General features: G+C 46.3%; 1 protein-coding gene across 1 annotated transcript in view; it reads right to left on the bottom strand.

The window, feature by feature from the left end:
- Positions 1-19,326, bottom strand: part of ACSBG2 (acyl-CoA synthetase bubblegum family member 2) — a 51,253-nt gene that overhangs the window by 29,016 nt on the left and 2,911 nt on the right. The window contains 4 exon segments of the mRNA XM_005884399.2: positions 2,581-2,701; positions 5,815-5,903; positions 9,506-9,731; positions 13,240-13,344. Coding sequence (XP_005884461.2) covers positions 2,581-2,701; positions 5,815-5,903; positions 9,506-9,731; positions 13,240-13,344 — 541 coding nt within the window.

The raw sequence follows: 19,326 nt of genomic DNA, 5'->3' as shown, positions 1-19,326 counted from the left end.
GTCGGCCTGCGGACTGAAGGGTCCCGGGTTCAATTCCAGTCAAGGGCACATGCCCAGGTTGGGGACTTGACCCCCAGAAGGGGGCGTGCAGGAGGCAGCCAATCGATGATTCTCTTTCATCTAACTCTCTCTCCCTCTCCCTTTCTCTCTGAAATTAATAAAAACGTATATATTAAAAAACACACACACACACAAGACTCAAGGCTGGAGGCAGAGGCCTGTCCTTCTGAACCAGGTTAGGAATTCGGCTCAAAGGAGGCCTGCTGGCACGTGTTCTAGTTCACTGAGTCCGGCTAGGATTTCACCGAGTCAGGAAATGTGCCCTGGTTTCAGAGGTATTAAAACGTGGGAAAACAAAACACATGGCCAATGATAATCCAAGAGGATGCCATCGATGGCAGGACACATCTCAGCTCCACGCCTGTTAAAAATGGGGAAATGTGCAACTCACAAGTGATGAAATACTAAAACACAGTCCCAGTGGCCCCTCGGCCGAGCCATTGATCTGGTCACATGGGCTCACCCTTCCCCTAACTCCCCTCCCCTTAGGGTCTTCCTGCCAGAAGCTGGCTCAGGAAACGGCAGTTCATTGGAATAGGAATAGGAGGTTTCCACAGTCAGTGTCTATCTTCATACAAAGATACTGCAAGGAGAAAAAGAGAAACTAAAAGAGGAGCCAAATTTCACCAAGTCGCCACAAAGCAAAGGAAAATTACCACCCAACACCAACATTCCAGTGTAAAATTTAAAACGCAAGGAAGCAAATGCAGCTGGGAAGGAAGAACAAAGAGCAAACATACAAGGGAGGAGAGGGCCGGAGAGAAGAGAAACAGGAGGTGGTAGGATTCAGGAAAGAAATAGAAGAGAAAGACAAATGCATTGCAGAAATGCAGACAGTTATAAGGAATGAACGTGACAAGGCTCAACATAATCACGCTTCTAAAAGAAGAATAGCAGTGGACTGTACATCAAATTATGCATATACGCGTGTTTTTTTTTAATGAAGGCTGAGTAGGAAATTAAGTTACTGCAAATTGGAAATTAACTCCCCCAATCCACCCTCATCTTCACCCCACCTGCAAAAGCAGCTTTGCCAGTTATGCTAAAGTGGCGGAGGACTGTCCGGCCTGTGTGACTCAGCGGTTGAGCACCAACCTATGAACCAGGAGGTCACGGTTTGATTCCCGGTCAGAGCACGTGCCCAGGTTGTGGGCTCGATCCTGGTAGGGGATGTGCAGGAGGCAGCCAATCAGTGATTCTCTCTCTTCGTGGATGTTTCTATCTCTCTCTCTCTCTTTCCCTTCTCCTCTGAAATCAATAAAAATATATATATTTTTAAAGTGAACCTGTGTGTGCAGCAAACCTTACCACCCCACCTGATCATTAGCATCTACCTGGAAGCACAAAGACACCTGGTCAGACCTCTGAGGTTCCCCTCGGGTGACTGGCAGGGAGGGCGGAAAACAAAACACATGGCCAATGATAATCCAAGAGGATGCCATCGATGGCGAGACACATCTCAGCTCCACGCCTGTTAAAAATGGGGAAATGTGCAACTCACAAGTGATGAAATACTAAAACACAGTCCCAGTGGCCCCTCGGCCGAGCCATTGATCTGGTCACATGGGCTCACCCTTCCCCTAACTCCCCTCCCCTTAGGGTCTTCCTGCCAGAAGCTGGCTCAGGAAACGGCAGTTCATTGGAATAGGAATAGGAGGTTTCCACAGTCAGTGTCTATCTTCATACAAAGATACTGCAAGGAGAAAAAGAGAAACTAAAAGAGGAGCCAAATTTCACCAAGTCGCCACAAAGCAAAGGAAAATTACCACCCAACACCAACATTCCAGTGTAAAATTTAAAACGCAAGGAAGCAAATGCAGCTGGGAAGGAAGAACACAGAGCAAACATACGAGGGAGGAGAGGGCCGGAGAGAAGAGAAATAGGAGGTGGTAGGATTCAGGAAAGAAATAGAAGAGAAAGACAAAAGCATTGCAGAAATGCAGATAGTTATAAGGAATGAACGTGACAAGGCTCAACATAATCACGCTTCTAAAAGAAGAATAGCAGTGGACTGTACATCAAATTATGCATATACGCGTTTTTTTAAATGGAGGCTGAGTAGGAAATTAAGTTACTGCGAATTGGAAATTAACTCCCCCAATCCACCCTCATCCTCACCCCACCTGCAAAAGCAGTTTTGCCAGTTATGCTAAAGTGGTGGAGGACTGTCCGGCCTGTGTGGCTCAGCGGTTGAGCACCGACCTATGAACCAGGAGGTCACGGTTTGATTCCCGGTCAGAGCACGTGCCCAGGTTGTGGGCTCGATCCTGGTAGGGGATGTGCAGGAGGCAGCCAATCAGTGATTCTCTCTCTTCGTGGATGTTTCTATCTCTCTCTCTCTCTTTCCCTTCTCCTCTGAAATCAATAAAAATATATATATTTTTAAAGTGAACCTGTGTGTGCAGCAAACCTTACCACCCCACCTGATCATTAGCATCTACCTGGAAGCACAAAGACACCTGGTCAGACCTCTGAGGTTCCCCTCGGGTGACTGGCAGGGAGGGCTGGGTAGAGGTTTACCGAAAGGATTTTCTGCAGCTGTAGGTCATTTTCAACCATCAGGACATTCACTTTGGCTTGAGCAATGACGTATTGACAAGCATCTGCAGAATTGGTGGCATAAATACCAACACAGAGGCCCCTGGGAAAAGAAAACACACATGCCTGTCATGTGCGTGTGAACCTGGGGTGGGGGAGGGTGTCCCACCGGATCCTACCCTAGAACCTCCTTGCTATTCCTGCACAGGTGCCAAATGAGTCTTGTCTCAGGGTCTTTGCAGTTGTTGTTCCCCCTTCTGGAACATTCTTCTCTCTGATATCTCTATGATATATGATATCCTATAGCTCATTTCTTCACTTTGTTGTCCAAGTAAGAATGTTCAAACCTGTAGAGAATTTTCATAAGAATTTACTTGAGCCAAACTCACAACAGTATAGGAAGCAAGATCTTAAGGTGCTCCAGAGAATAACAGTTTTGTCTGTCTTGTTAATGAAACAGGAACTATGTCTGTCTTGTTGACCATCACATTCTCAGTGCCTGGCACAGAGGCAGGGCCTAATACCTATTTGTTGGATTAATTGGACTGTTAGGATGTTCTCTATTGCATAAACCTGAGAGAAGGGATGGTTATTCCAAATCCATATCTAACAAAGCATTTGTCATAAGTGCTAAACAAATAAACCTGATTTGCTTACATTAATATATTTTGATTCTGAGGCTCTATGCCTCCTGAAGGACATGTATTGTTTTTAGTATAGCCCAGAACAGTCATTCAGCATCTTTTCAATCTTGCAACCTTCCCCATGTCTGTTTTCTCTTCTTCTCCTTCCTCTTCCTTTCTCTCTCATATTTTAAAGATATAGTCTAGAAGTATCTGCCTATCACTACTGGTCTTTTTAGGCAGAGAAACCAAGCTAACTCATTTTCCCAAGGTCATACAATGATTCATTTGTTGAGTTGGGATTAGCATCTTCTAGCCTTGGCTTCCAGGTCGATCATGTATCTTGCTACCATTCTGCCTGGCACACTCTTAAATTACACTGGCTGCACGTGAGTGAAACTTGTTATCTGGGTGCTGCTGTTTCACTGCTGATATTTATTTTAATCCTCACCCGAGGATATTTTTTCCATTGATTTTTAGAGAGAGAGTGAAGGGAGAGGGAGAGACAGAGAAACATTGATGAGAGAGAGACACATTGATCGGTTGCCTCTCGCATGCACCCTGACAGGCCTGGGGATCAGATCTGCAACCCAGGTACGTGACCTTGACTGGGAATCGAACCCGAGACACTTCGGTTCATGGCCAGGATGTTCTTGCTTTTAACCATCCTCATTGGCATCTCCCTGACGGCTGACGACATCAAACATCTCTGAACTACTTATCACCTGCTTCGCTTTGTAACATCTCTTGTTCAAGTCTTTTGTTCACCTAAAATCTTTTTGTCTTTTTACTACTGAGTTCTAGAAGTACCTTCTGTATTCGGATACGAGTCGTTCCCGTTTTGTTTTTTTTTCTTCAAAATAAGATATGTGCAGTGTGCATAGGAATTTGTTCATAGTTTTTTTTTTAAACTATAGTCCGGCCCGCCAACGGTCTGAGGGACAGTGAACTGGCCCCCTGTTTAAAAAGTTTGAGGACCCCTGTACTAATCATTTGTCAGGTAATTGGTTTTTGTGTCTGTCTCGCCTGCCCACCTGGGGCTGAGGCTGAACTCCCTGTTCACATCTCGGGGAGGCCCTGAGTAGCGGCTCATCAACATTAACAATGAACAACGCATGGTCTTACCCTGCTAGGATGGTACCAACGGAAGCAATAACCCACTCAACGGAGTTAAACCCCAGGATGCCGACTCCATGGAACCGCTCCAAGCCCAGCTGGGGAGGTAAAAACAAACAGAAACAGGAAATGGAAACATGGAATGGTTTTGCTTCTGGCGGGATGTGCTCACTGCCTGGGGATAAGCCAGCGTTGAGGCTAAAATCTGGGTGTGAGGCTTTTTTGACGATTGGGAACCTGCGTGGCCTCCCTCGGGTTAATACCGCATTGGTTTATTTTATGGGTTTTACTTTTGTTGTGGTAAACTATTTACAGCACGAATATACCATTTGGGCCAATTTTAAGTGTACAGCTCAGTAGCACTAAGGACACTCATGTTGTATGACCACCCCCACCATCCCTCTCCAGAATGTTTTCATCTTCCCAAACTAGAACTCTGTGCCCATTACATACTAACTCCCCATGCCCCTACCCCAGTCCCGGGCTCCTACCATCTACTTCCTGTCTCTATGGACTTGACTCCTCTAGGGACCTCCTATGAGTGGAATCGCATAGTATTTGTCCTTCTGTGACTGGCTTATTTCACTGAGCACAATGTCCTCAAGGTTCATCCATGTTGTAGCAGATGTCAGAATTTCCTTCCTGCCCTAGCCCGTTTGGCTCAACGGCTAGAGCGATGGCCTGCGGCCTGAAGGGTCCTGGGTTCGGTTCCGGTCCAGGGCACATGCCAGGGTTGTGGGCTCGATCCCCAGTAGGGGTTGTGCAGGAGGCAGCCAATCAATGATTCTCTCTCGTCATGGATGTTTCTATCTCTCCCTTCCTCTCTGAAATCAATATATATATATATAATTTTCCTTCCCCTTTAAGGCTGAATAATATTCCATTGTGTGATGGACCACATTGTGTTTATCCGTCATCTGTTGACAGACACTTGGCTTGCTTCCCCTTTTTGGCCATAGTGAATGACGCTGCTGTGAGTGTGCACACATGTGTTTGAGTCTTTGCTTTGAATTCTTTTGAGTACATACCCAGAAGTGGAATTGCTGGGTCATATGGTATTTCCGTGTTTACTGCAACCCAGGTACGTGACCTTGACTGGGAATCGAACCCGAGACACTTCGGTTCATGGCCAGGATGTTCTTGCTTTTAACCATCCTCATTGGCATCTCCCTGACGGCTGACGACATCAAACATCTCTGAACTACTTATCACCTGCTTCGCTTTGTAACATCTCTTGTTCAAGTCTTTTGTTCACCTAAAATCTTTTTGTCTTTTTACTACTGAGTTCTAGAAGTACCTTCTGTATTCGAGATACGAGTCCTTCTATATTCGAGATACTAATCATTTGTCAGGTCATTGGTTTGTGTGTCTGTCTCGCCTGCCCACCTGGGGCGGAGGCTCAACTCCCTGTTCACATCTCGGGGAGGCCCTGAGTAGCGGCTCATCAACATTAACAATGAACAACACATGGTCTTACCCTGCTAGGATGGTACCAACGGAAGCAATAACCCACTCAACGGAGTTAAACCCCAGGATGCCGACTCCATGGAACCGCTCCAAGCCCAGCTGGGGAGGTAAAAACAAACAGAAACAGGAAATGGAAACATGGAATGGTTTTGCTTCTGGTGGGATGTGCTCACTGCCTGGGGATAAGCCAGTGCTGAGGCTAAAATCTGGGTGTGAGGCTTTTTTGACGATTGGGAACCTGCGTGGCCTCCCTCGGGTTAATACCGCATTGGTTTATTTTATGGGTTTTACTTTTGTTGTGGTAAACTATTTACAGCACGAATATACCATTTGGGCCAATTTTAAGTGTACAGCTCAGTAGCACTAAGGACACTCATGTTGTATGACCACCCCCACCATCCCTCTCCAGAATGTTTTCATCTTCCCAAACTAGAACTCTGTGCCCATTACATACTAACTCCCCATGCCCCTACCCCAGTCCCGGGCTCCTACCATCTACTTCCTGTCTCTATGGACTTGACTCCTCTAGGGACCTCATATAAGTGGAATCACATAGTATTTGTCCTTCTGTGACTGGCTTATTTCACTGAGCATAATGTCCTCAAGGTTCATCCATGTTGTAGCAGATGTCAGAATTTCCTTCCTGCCCTAGCCCGTTTGGCTCAACGGCTAGAGCGATGGCCTGCGGCCTGAAGGGTCCTGGGTTCGGTTCCGGTCCAGGGCACATGCCAGGGTTGTGGGCTCGATCCCCAGTAGGGGTTGTGCAGGAGGCAGCCAATCAATGATTCTCTCTCGTCATGGATGTTTCTATCTCTCCCTTCCTCTCTGAAATCAATATATATATATAATTTTCCTTCCCCTTTAAGGCTGAATAATATTCCATTGTGTAATGGACCACATTGTGTTTATCCATCATCTGTTGACAGACACTTGGGCTGCTTCCCCTTTTTGGCCATTGTGAATGACGCTACTGTGTGAGTGTGCACATATGTGTTTGAGTCTTTGCTTTGAATTCTTTTGAGTACATACCCAGAAGTGGAATTGCTGGGTCATATGGTATTTCCGTGTTTAATTTTGTTATGAATTGCCATACTGTTTTCCACAGTGGCTGCTCCATTCTACATTCCCACCAGCAATGCATGACAGTTCCAATTTCTCCACTTCCTCACACCACCTGCTATTTTCTGTTCTTTTTAAAAACAATAGACACTCTAATGGGTGTGAATTTATTTTCATTTTTCATAACAAAAGTACTCAGAGAGTGATATCCTAGAGTGGTGCTAAGTTGCACTTTTAAAGATGTAGCCTTGGTCTGGATGTGGCTGAGGATGAGCTGGAAACCTGGACTTGAAGTCACCCCTTTGGTTTGGGGCAGCTCCAACTTTGTTGGCCCTTTAGTCCTACGAGGCCAGGCTGGCGGTTACCCTGCTCTTCGGGAAACGGGCATTTGGAAAGCACCCGCTGGTGCTCAGAACACAGGGCCAGGTGTTTCTCTTGGTGACAAAAGGCTGTCCTCCTGGAAGCTGCCTCTACTCATGTGCACATAAACTGACATATTTCCGATTGGGTCCTGAAGGTAGGAGAGGAGAGGGTCCTTGAGCTCCACAACTAAGAGCATAGCTAACAAGGATCGACTTTGGGGAGAGGGTAACTAACCACGTCACTATGGCCCTGGGCGGGCAGCCAAGACAAAAGCCGGCCCAAGCACAGGGTTCTTAATTGTGACATATCACAGTCTCTCAATGAAGACACATGAGCATCGGGGAGGGGAGAGAAGAATTGGGATGTAGGTCAAAATGTGACCCAATTTCCTGTATATCAAAACCACTAGCAGATACCCTTCTACGACGGGAGACACCTAATGTATTCACTGTCTCCTTTTCTGTTTGCTGGTTTTTATATGTTCACTAGAGGCCTGGTGCATGGATTCGTGCACCAGTGGGGTCCCTCGTCATGGTCTGTGGTGATCGGGCCGCAGCAGATGGCCGGGGAGGAGCCCGAGCCCAGGCTGGGTGCCGGGCCACTCCAGCTTATCCCAGACCCGCTGTGCCTGCCACCGCTGCTTAAGTAGGCTCACTGCCGCTCTGCTGCAGTCTCTGATTCCGATCCTGTCCTGATCCTGGTCCCAGTCTGGATGGGGGAGGGGCTCACAGGGGGAGTGTCTGCGGGAGAGACTCGTGAGCCCGTGTGTGGCACCCGTTGGTCAGCTGAGTGGTGCTCCCACTGTGGGAGTGCACTGACCACTAGGGGGCAGCTCCTACATTGAAGATCTGCCCCCTGGTGGTCAGTGTGTCATAGCGACCGGTTGTTCTGCCATTTGGTCAATTTGCATATTAGGCTTTTATTATATAGGATTGTCAACTGCTGCATAACACATTACCACAAACACAGCACACATTTATTATCTCAGTTCCCACAGGTCAGGAGGCTGGGGAAGTCTAACTGGGTCCTCTGCTTAGGATCTCCCAGTGCTGCAATGAAGGCCTCAGTGGGGCTGTGGCCTCCTCTGAAGCATGAAATCTTCTCCTGCACTCATAGATCACAGAATTTATTGCCTTGTGGTTGAATGAATGAGGCCCTGTTTTCTTGGTAACTCTCAGTTGGGGGTAGATCTCAACTCCTAGAGGCTGTCTGCCATCCACTGCCCCATGGCCCTGTCCACTACATGGCAGTTTGCTTCCTCAAGGCCGGCAGGAGAATCTCTCTTTTAGTGCGTCACCTGATTAGGTCAGGCCCACCCTGAGCATTTGTCCTTTTGATGAACTCAAAGGCAACTGATTAGAGACCTTAATGACATCTGCTAAATATCTTCACCTTTGCCACCACAGGAGGGAAAATCCTTCATTGTCACAAGTCCTGCCCACGCTCAAGAATATGAGACTAAAAGCATGAATATACCAGAGGCTGGAATCTCAGGGTTGTCTTAGAGTTCTGTCTCACATGCCTATTAAACTGGCCAAGATGAACATTTTTGATATGATGTTGGCAAGAATATAGACAAGCAGATTCTTTCATACATTTGAGTGGGCATACAGAGGCACCTCTGAATAAGATTTCATTGTACAAAAGAAGTTCACTGTGGCACCATATATGGTAGCAAACGGCTGGAAACAACTTAAATGCCCACCGGTAGGAGGATGGTTAAGTCAATACTGTTGTTGAAAAGAATGTGGTAATGGTGGCTGCCTGCATATGGAAGGGGTCAAGAACTGGAAGGCCTGGCCAGTGTGCCTCAGTGGTTGAGCATTGACTATGAACCAGGAAGTCACGGTTCGATTCCTGGTCAGGGTACATTGTGCGAGTTTCAGGCCCTCCAGTATGTGGCATGCAGGAGGCAGCTGATCACTGATTTTTTCTCATCATTGATGTTTCTATCTCTCTCCCTTCATCTCTGAAATCAATAAAAATATATTTAAAGGAAAAAGAATTGGAGGGGAAATTTTCACCAGTTACCCTTCATATCTTGTGGTGCCTTGTGCATTTTGTACCATATGTATGTATATGTATTTCCTATTCTCAATGAATGATTGAATAAGTAATATGGAAGGAAGGGAGGAAGGAAGGAAGGAAGGAAGGAAGGAAGGAAGCCTATTCTCAATGAATGATTGAATAAGTAATATGGAAGGAAGGGAGGAAGGAAGGAAGGAAGGAAGGAAGGAAGGAAGGAAGGAAGGAAGGAAGGAAGGAAGGGATTCATTCACCTTGAGCAAGGCTTTCGCAGCCTTCCGACAAGCCTCGAAGTAGTGGTTGTAAGTCAGTACTTCCCATTTTCCACAGTTCTTTGATGCGAGGGCTGAATAAGTCCCAAATCGGTTGACTGACTCCCGAAAATATTCTGGGATGGTTACGGGGGGCTCATGGCCTGGCCCATGTTTTGACATCCTCAAAACGACTTCTCCATCTGGACGAGTGGTCCACAGTCCAGGACTAGGTGGCTTTGTTTCTAAAAAAACAACAACAATGCACATACCTTAATTTAAAATACTTTATTCCTGCCCTGGCCAGCGTGGCTCACTGGTTAGTGTGTCAGCCCTCAGACCGAAGGGTCGCAGGTTCAATTCCCAATCAAGGGCATGTGGCTCAGTTGTAGGCTCAATTCCCGGACCAGTTGGGGCACATGAGGGAGACAACCAATAGATGTGTCTCTCTCACATCAATGTTTCTCCACGCTTCCCCTCATCCTCTTCACTCGCTCTAAAAAATTCAATGGGAAAAATATCCTCCATTGAAGATTTTTAAAATATTAAAAATACTTTATTCCCCCCCAAAAATGCTAACCCTCATCTAAGTTTGTTTGGAAAATGGTGCTGATAGGTTTGCTTTGATTTGTAAAAAAAAAATGCAGTATAAAATGAGGTATGTCTGTGCTGTAGACTGGGTGGCTGAAACCACAGAAATTTACTCTCTGGCAGTTCTGGAGACGAAAAGTCCCAGATCAAGGTGTTGGCCAGGTGGTTTCTCCCGAGGCCGACCCTCTGGTGACTTGTTGGCAATCTTTGGAGTTCCTTGGCTTATGGAAGCATCACCTGGTTTCTGCCTTTATCTTCACACGGTGTTCTCCCTGTGTGTGAGCCTGTGCCCAGATTCCCCTTTTATAAGGACACCAGCCATATTGGATGAAAACCCATCCTATCTGCAATGACCCTACTTGCAGATTACGTCACATTCTGGAGTACTGGGTAGCTGAATTTGGGGGGATGTCTTAGCCCATTTCGGCTGCTATAACAAATACCATAAGCTGGATCATTTAGGAACAGCAGGTAGGTCTTTCTCACAGTGCGGAGGCTGAGAAGTCCAAGATCAAATCGCCAACAGACCCGGAGTCCCGGCCTCTGGTTCAGAGATGCTGTCTCCCCGTGACGTCCTCACAGAGTGGAAGGGGCGAGGGAGCTCCTGGGGCCTCTGTTATTAGAGCGCTAATCCCATTCAGAAGGGCTCCACCCTCATGACCTAAACACCTCTCAAAGGCCCCCCTCACACACACTCCTAAGACCATCACATTGGGGGGGCATAGGTTTCAACGTATTAATGGGGGGAAACAAACATTCAGACCATAGCAGGGGAACACAATTCAACCCATAACAACCAACATCAAAAGAAGGCTAGTTCATAGAGCCCCCGCCAGCACCCCTCCCTCAAGGAGAAGCAGCAGTGGGAGTCTCACCAGCTTACAACAAAATCACCCAGTGGAGCCCGGGGGAGGGGGGTGCGGGGGGCAGTGAGGAGACTATCACCTGGGAAATGGAAGTCAGCTCATCAGCCTCCCTTGCCCCCGCCGTTCCAGTGGCCAGAATGAAACCTGGGGGTGGGGAGAAGCTTTAAATTGGACAAAAATGTAGGGGGTGTCACCTGGATAGGGTGGGGATATTTTAATGACTGTAGTGGGCTGAAAAGTGTTCCCTCCAAGTTCATGTACAGAATTTCAGAATGTGACCTTGTTTGGAAATAGGGTCTTTGCAGGTGAAATCAGTGGAGGATCTCAAGATGAGACCATCCTGGACTGAGGGAGGGCCCTAAGCCCAATGGCTGGTGTCCTTTTAAGAAGAGGAGAGGACATAGACATGCACAGAGTAGAAAGCCACATGAAGACAGAGGCAGAGACTGGAGTGACGAGGGTGCAGGCCAAGGAACACGGGCAGCCTCGGGCAGCCACGGACAGCATGGAGGAGATTCTTGGTCACGGCCTCCAGGACTTGGTTTCGGACTTCTGGCCTCTAGCACCGGGGGGCAGTATGTTCCTGTGGTTTCAGCCACGCCATCTGGGTGCTTTGCTTTGACAGTCCCCGGGATAATACAGGGACCACAATGAGATTCTGAAGATGATTCGTTTTGAGAACGACTGAAAGTTATCGTCTCGCCCAAACGTTATCCACGTGGAGAGGGCAGCTGTGAGTGAAAGCAGGAAGGTGCTTTATCATCACATGGTGCTCCCTGAGCGGTTCGGGCGGTAAAATGGTTGCAACATAATAACAAATCATTATTACTACATCTGCACTATCTATAACAATAAAAGCATAATGTGCTAATTAGACCGGACAGCCGAACGACCTTCCGGACGTCGTTCTGGACATCCTTCTGGCTTGCTGTGGCTGCAGGGGCCTAGGCAGAGGCAGTTAGGGACAATCAGGCAGGCAGGCGAGTGGTTAGGGGTGATCAGGCAGGCAGGTGAGCGGTTAGGGGCGATCAGGCAGGCAGGTGAGTGGTTAGGGGCGATCAGGCAAGCAGGCAGAGTGGTTAGGAGCGATCAGGCAGGCAGGCTAGCAGTTAGGAGCCAGCAGCCATGGTTTTCGAGAGGGTGCAGGTCAGGCTGAGGGTAACCCCCTCCCTCATGCACGAATTTTGTGCACTGGGCCTCTAGTATATATATAATATTACATCCACACTACATGTATTACTTCTGTGCAACATATATTACATTTGCACTCTATATTACTACATCTGCACTATATTATTACATATGCACTTTATATTACATCTGCCCTATATATATCACTGCATCTGCACTATATAATGTTACATCTGCACTATATATATTATATCTGCATTATATATAATATTACATCTTCACTACATATACAGTGGTGGGCAAAAGTGGGTTTTTTTATGGCAGTCAAGAACTCTATGCCAAAGTGTGCTTGAGTTAAGCAAGTAGACTGCAAGAATGTGTAAATAATGGAGGCCAGCAATATGAACACTTAACGAGATTGTACCTAAGTGCACTGTGCCACTGTGACATTCTTTTGAATAAAGCTATTATAATAACCATAAGCATATGAACAACTGTAAACCTACTTTTGCCATTTTTGTATTATATCTGTACTATATATAATATTACATCTGCAATATATACACTAAATCTATACTATATATTACATCTGTGCCCATATACATTACATCTGCACTATATGTATATACACAATTATATCTGCACTATGTATATTATTACATCTGTATTATATATAACTAGAGGCCTGATGCATGAAATTCGTGCAAGGGGGGCAGCCCTCGCAGCTGTGGCAGCTGCCTTGGCCCTTGCAGCCCCGGCTTCATCCAGAAGTTCGTCCGGAAGGTCATCTGGACAGTTGTCTGGACGGTCGTTCCCCTGTTCGGCCATCCAGTCTAATTAGCATATTATGCTTTTATTATTACATATAATCACATCTCTGCCATATATATACAAATACATATATATGCTTCCTCCCACACGGACTCACCTCCTAATAGGGAGGTGCTTGTCGATGCTGCCGTGATACAAACAAAACAAGCGAGGCTCTGAAATCACAAGCCTGTACTCCTCGTTAGTGGCAGAGAACCCCACCCCACCCCCACCCCACCCCCCGGGTCCGGGCGCAGACAGAATGGCGTGTCCTGACTCCCCCCACCAGGCTCCCTAGGAAAAGCCTGGCCAGGTCGGTGCCCCTTCCTCCTCCCACACGTGCCTTTTGTTTTCGTCATGTCTGCTTCTAGGTCCCGCGCCTTCTCTTCTTAAGTGGTTGGGGTGTCGGCACTTTCGGGTCCGCAGAGACCATTCTTCACGGAGCTGCAAGGACAGAGCCGGGACCTTAGAAGGACGAGCAAAGGTGCTGCAGGGCCCAGCCCACTCCCACCCGCCGGCCGTGTCTGCCTGGGACCGGGGTCGTCAGTCATGGCTGCTCTGGGCCTAGGAGGAGAGGAGAGTGGCACGCGTGTGGGATCAGAGAGCAGCTGTGAAGTCCAGAGGGCATTCGGTCTGTGAGTTTCCAGAAGTCTCCTAAAGGCTGGAATATAGGGGTCAGGTCTCTATGTGATCTTGTGAGTAAGGAAACATTTTGGTCTCCTGAGGGAAACCAGCTGCCCTCCGCCTCCCTGCGATGGACGCAGCAACACAGAGGCGTGAACTATTGATACGGCCATTGGAGTGGGTCTCCCAGGCATCACACTGAGGGGGAGAAGACAGATCCACACGCTTTATGATTTCATTTATGTCACTTTCTGGAAAAGGCGAAACTAAAGTGACAGAGAACAGCCCGAGGTTGCCAGGGGCTGTGGCCGGAAGAGGGGTTGACTACCAAGGGGAAACATGAGGGCATTTGGGGGGGATGGAAATGTACCATGTCTGACTGTGTCGGTGGTTACACGACTCTATGGATTTGTCAAACCTCACAGAACTGTCTTGGACTCTACTGCATGTGGAAAAAGTACACTATACGTCTTAAAATGGGCCATTTAAAAATCTTCTGTAGCTAATTGGCTGGGTTTTCAGGTATTACTAAAGATAAAATGTAAAAAGAAAAAATAATTTATTAGCAAAGAACTCCCCATTTTCTATATAGACTTGAGCTGTGTTCATATACTAATTCTGTACGAGTTGTTAAAAAGTCTTCATCACACCCTGGCCCAGTGGCTCAGTTGATTGGAGCGTCATCCCGTGCACCAAAAAGTTTGCACCGGGTTTGACTCCTCGTCAAAGCACATACCTAGATTGCAGGTTCAATCCCCAGTTGGAATGCACACTGGAGACAACCAATCACAATCACTGTTTCTCTCTCTCTCTCTCTCTCTCTCTCTCTCTCTCTCTCTTTCTCCTTCTCTCTCTCCCTTCCTCTCTCTAAAATAAAAAAATAAAAATTTTAAGATGCTGAGGGTCAGTATCTTTGGCTCAAAGCCAAAACGTGTGACTGTGGTGAGACCACATCCTAGTGAAATATGCTGCTGCACGACAGTCAGACGCTGAATCCCAAAGGACGCCCACGTGCCCGTCTCCCATACCACTGGCACCTGCCATTCTTCACGAGGTGTGGGTCAGGCCATCACAGCAAGGCATTGGATGCTGAGCCATCTGGACACTCAGGTGTTTTCTTCTTCCACAAAAGTGACAAACAGGTTGCTCCCCCTGGAAACCTTACATGCGCGGCGTCTTCCCAGCCCTCGTCACCTTCTGGGTCCAGCCAGGATGTGGTGGTGACGAGAGGCAGGAAGGTGGGCAGTTTCCCTCCCTGCCGCCCTCCCAGAACCTTCTGTCCCAGACACCTTTTGTGACATCACTGCCTGTCCCTGCCTCCCCATACCACCCCCACCCCTGGAGAAAACTGCTTCCTGGGCAGGAGAATTGCGGTTTTTGTTTAGCTTGATCATTCATTCATTCATTCGTTCACTCATCATTCAGTCAGTCATGCATTGCCTTCCTGCATGTGTTGATGAAGTCTATACGGAGCCACAGCCCTTATGTTGGGCATTGTGCTCGATGCTGAGGACACAAAAATGAGCAAAACCAGATTAAGAATGTTTAGGGAGACAACAGAGAAACCGAGAATTGTGCAAAGAGACACAAGGTAGGTCGAGAGAGTTTGATGAGGGATCTGACCCAGGCAGGGAGGTCTGGAGAGGCTGCTTGCGCTGAGAGGTCAGGGGTGGGCAATGTTAGCCCCGATCTCACCACCTCCTACCTCGCTGCCCTGCCTTGCGTGCCTTCAGTCTGCCTCCTCTGTCTGGGAGGAAAACAAGCCCGTACTTTACAATCTGCTGTGGTTAGATTTTCTTTTAGATGCAGTCAAATGCTACCTTACCATTTTAAATGCCATTGCTGGGCTGACTTTAGAAACGAACAGTTTATGATGGGCGTGTGTTATTTAAGTGATTAGCCCCAAATTTCTCAAGCTACAAGTCTTAAAACCCACTCGTGCTGCTCACATATTGTTGGTAGTAGTGAGTTAGTACAGCTTCATTGAAGAATAACTTGACCATTCGTCAAAAGTTGAAAACATATATCCTTTCTCCCCCTTCCCCTGTATGGTGTCAATTCAGTCTTCTATAGGGCTAACCCATTACTTCTTCATATTTGTACTAATTTCTAATAATATTATGAAAGTAATACATACATGTACATTGTTTTTAAAAATTCAAAAGAAACAGCCCAGTTAAAACTGGGCAGAGGACCTGAATAGACATTTTTCCAAGGAAGACATCCACATGGCCAACAGACACATGAAAATGTGCTCACCATCCCTGACCACCAGGGAAATGCAAATCAAAACCACAACGAGGTATCTCCTCACACCCCTCAGAACTGCTGTCATCAACAAATCAGCAAACCACCTGTGCTGGCTGTGGAGGAAAAAGACCCTCCTGCACTGCTAATGGGGATGTACATGGATGCAGCCACTGGAGGAAACAGTGTGGAGGTTCCTCAAGAAATTAGAAGTGCAACTACCTTATGACCCAGCAATTCCACTTCTGGGTATTTATCCAGGGAAATCCAAACAGATCTATGCACCCCTATGTTTAATGCAGTATTACTTATAGTAGCCAAGATATGGAAGCAGCCTAGGTGTTTATTAATAGACTAGAGGCACGTTGCACAAAGATTCATGCAATAGGCCTGCCTTCCCCTGGCTGCCAGCACCGGTTTTCCTCCGGCACCTGGGACCCAGGCCTTTGGTCTGGCTGTGGCATCGAGGCTTGACTTCTCCGCTCTGGCTGCAGCAGAGAAGCCAAGCCTCTTCAGTCTTCAGTCGTCTTCAGTCTTCGCTCCACACCTGCATATGCAAATTAACCACCATCTTTGTTGGGTTAATTTGCATACTCATCCTGATTGGCTGGTGGGTGTGGCAGAGTGACACCAATTTACATGTTTCTCTTTTATTAGTGTAGATGAATGGATTAAAAAAGAAGTAGTACATACATGCAATGGAATATTACTTGGCTATAAAAAAGAATGAAATCCTACCATTTGAGACAGCATGGATGGACCTGGAGGGTATTATGCTAAGTGAAATAAGTCACACAGAGAAAAACAAATATTATATGAGCTCACTTATTTGTGGAATCTAAAAACAATTTAAAAAAACACACATGAACTCATAGACACAGAGAACAGATAGGCAGTTTCCAGAGGTGGGGTTTGGGGAGGGGGGTGAGGAGTGGGCAAAATGAGTGAAGAGAGTCAAAAGGTACAAACTTACAAACTCCCAGTTATAAAATAATTAGTCCTGGGGGTGTAATGTATATCATGGTGGCTCTAATTAACAATACTATGTAGAGAATAGATCTTAAACGTTCTCATCACAAGTGATAGTGGGCCTTGAGTGGCAGGGGCGTGGTGGGGGACGAAAGAGCCAAGACACCCAAGCAGCAGGACCTGGAAGGGAGAGAGGCGGCGGCGCCCGCGGGACCCCTAGCACTGTGGCCTGAGAGGAGAACCTCCCTGCCCGCGGGGGAGCAGCCGCAATGCCAGCCTCTGGACCCTTCAGGGCTGCAGTCCCAGATGGTGAAGTCCCCATGTCCAGCCCAGGGCAAGAAGAGTCCGCGACTCCTACGTGTAGAAAAAGTAACAACTGACAAAGAACCACTTGAGAGTTGCAGCAGAATGTCCTGGTAGAAGAAAACTGAAGCAGAAGCCCCGGAAGGTCCTGAGTGGGGAAGCCTATATTCAGATAAGAATCCCGAACCCCTAGGAGACATCCATCTCTACATGCGGCCCTAACGTTATCCTCACACTGAGATCATCCCCAGTGGACCAGAACCTCTGACAAAGAGGAATTAGCTCTGATGAACACTCCCTGGCCTTTTAAGTCCAAGAAGGCTCAAGCTGCTCTGAATTAAAACCTGCCAGAGTGCTCTAACTGCACCCAGGCCAAGGCCCCGTTAGCTTCAGTGCAGTGAATCCCCTTACAGGTAACTGCGGCTTAGTCCTCTGCCTGCCTGCCTCATTGAACCCGCCTTGCTTCTTTGATTCTAGCTAAATGCCCAACTTGTATCGTGACTTCTTATTGGCTGTTTCTGTTTGTAATTTTGTTTTTATGAGAATTTCTAAACTCTATTTTGTTTACTGTGACTCCACCTAAACTCTTGTATCAGTTAGCTATTGCTGTATAACAAACCATCCGAAAATGTAGTGGCTTAACATACAGCCATTTGTTATTTTCCAGTTGGGCTCTTTCCTTTCCGTGTCTTTCAATCCAGATCTTTGTGTATCCAGATGATGGTATCAGGGCAAGTTCCAAAGGCTGAAGGCATCTTAAAGCCCCACCCACATGATACAAGGTCAACATAAAAAAATCAATCGTATCTGTATGTTAATAACAAAAAAATTGAAATTATAAAATTAAAAAATAATACCATTAAAACCCTGGTCGAGTGGCTCACTCTGAACAATAAAGATTTAATTTAAAAAAAAAAAATAATAATAATACCATTAAAACCCTGGTCGAGTGGCTCAGTTGGTTGGAGCATTGCCCATACAACAAAAGGTTTCAGGTTCAATTCCCAGTCGGGGCACATACCTGGGTTGTGTGTTCAATCCCCAGTCAGGATGCATACGGGAGGCAACTGATCAATGTTTCTCTCTCCATTCCTCCCTCTCTAAAATTAATAAAAAACATATCCTCAGGTAAGGATAAAAAAAACTTACAAAGATAATAAGACCATTAATATAGTATCAAAAAATATGAACTACCTAGGGATGAATCTGACAAACATGTGAAAGACTGAAAAATATAAAACATTGCTGAGTAAAAATAAAGACCAAAATAAACAGAGCCATGTACCTTGTTCATGGGTTTGAAGACTCAATATTGTTAAGTGGCATTGGGAAAACTGGACCACTCTCTTACACCGTATACAAAAATAAACTCAAAATGCATTAGAGGCTTAAATGTAAGGCCTGAAACCATAAAATTCCTAGAAGACAACCTGAGAAGTAGACTTTGACATCAGTCTGAGGAATATCTTTTTGGGTACATCCCCTCGGGCAAGGGAAACAAAAGCAAAAAATAAACACATGGGACTTCATCAAACTAGAAGGCTTCTACACAGCAAAGGAAGCCTTCAACAAAACAAAAGACAACCCACTGAACTGGAGAATACATTTGCAAATGATATATCTGCTAAGGGATTGGTATCCAACATATATAAGAAACTCATACAACTGAATTTTTTAAAAAATCCAATCAAAAAATAGTCAAGAGGACATGAAAGACATTTATCCAAAGAAGACATTCAGATGGCCAACAGACATGAAAAGATGCTCACCATCACTAATCATCAGGGAAATGCAAATCAAAACCACAGTGAGATACTACGTCACACCTGGCAGAATGGCTGCTATCAAAAAGTCAACAAATAACATGTGCTGGCAAGGATGTGGGGGAGAGGGAACCCGTGTGCACTGTTGGTGGGACTGCAAACTGCTACAGTCCCTGTGGGAAAAAAAAGTAGGGAGACTCCTCAAAATGAAAATAGGTAATATACCATATGACCCAGCACCTCTGGGTATTCATCCAAAGAAAATGAAAACACTAGTTGGAAAAGATACATGCACCCTTATGTTTATCACCGCTGTGTTTACCATAGCCAAGGTATAGAAGTAACCTAGCTGTCCATTGATAGATGAGTGGATAAAGAAGATGTGGTATACACACCTACCGACATACAATGAAATATTACACAGCAATAAAAAAGAATGAAACCTTCCATTTGCAACAATATAGATGGATCTAGAGCAGTGGTTCTCAACCTCGGCTGCACATTAGAATCACCTGGGAAT

This window comes from Myotis brandtii, unplaced genomic scaffold, assembly GCF_000412655.1.
Source record: "Myotis brandtii unplaced genomic scaffold, ASM41265v1 scaffold827, whole genome shotgun sequence".
NCBI lineage: Eukaryota > Metazoa > Chordata > Mammalia > Chiroptera > Vespertilionidae > Myotis > Myotis brandtii.
Note: the sequence above shows the minus strand (reverse complement) of the source record. Positions and strands in the feature narration are given on the sequence as shown.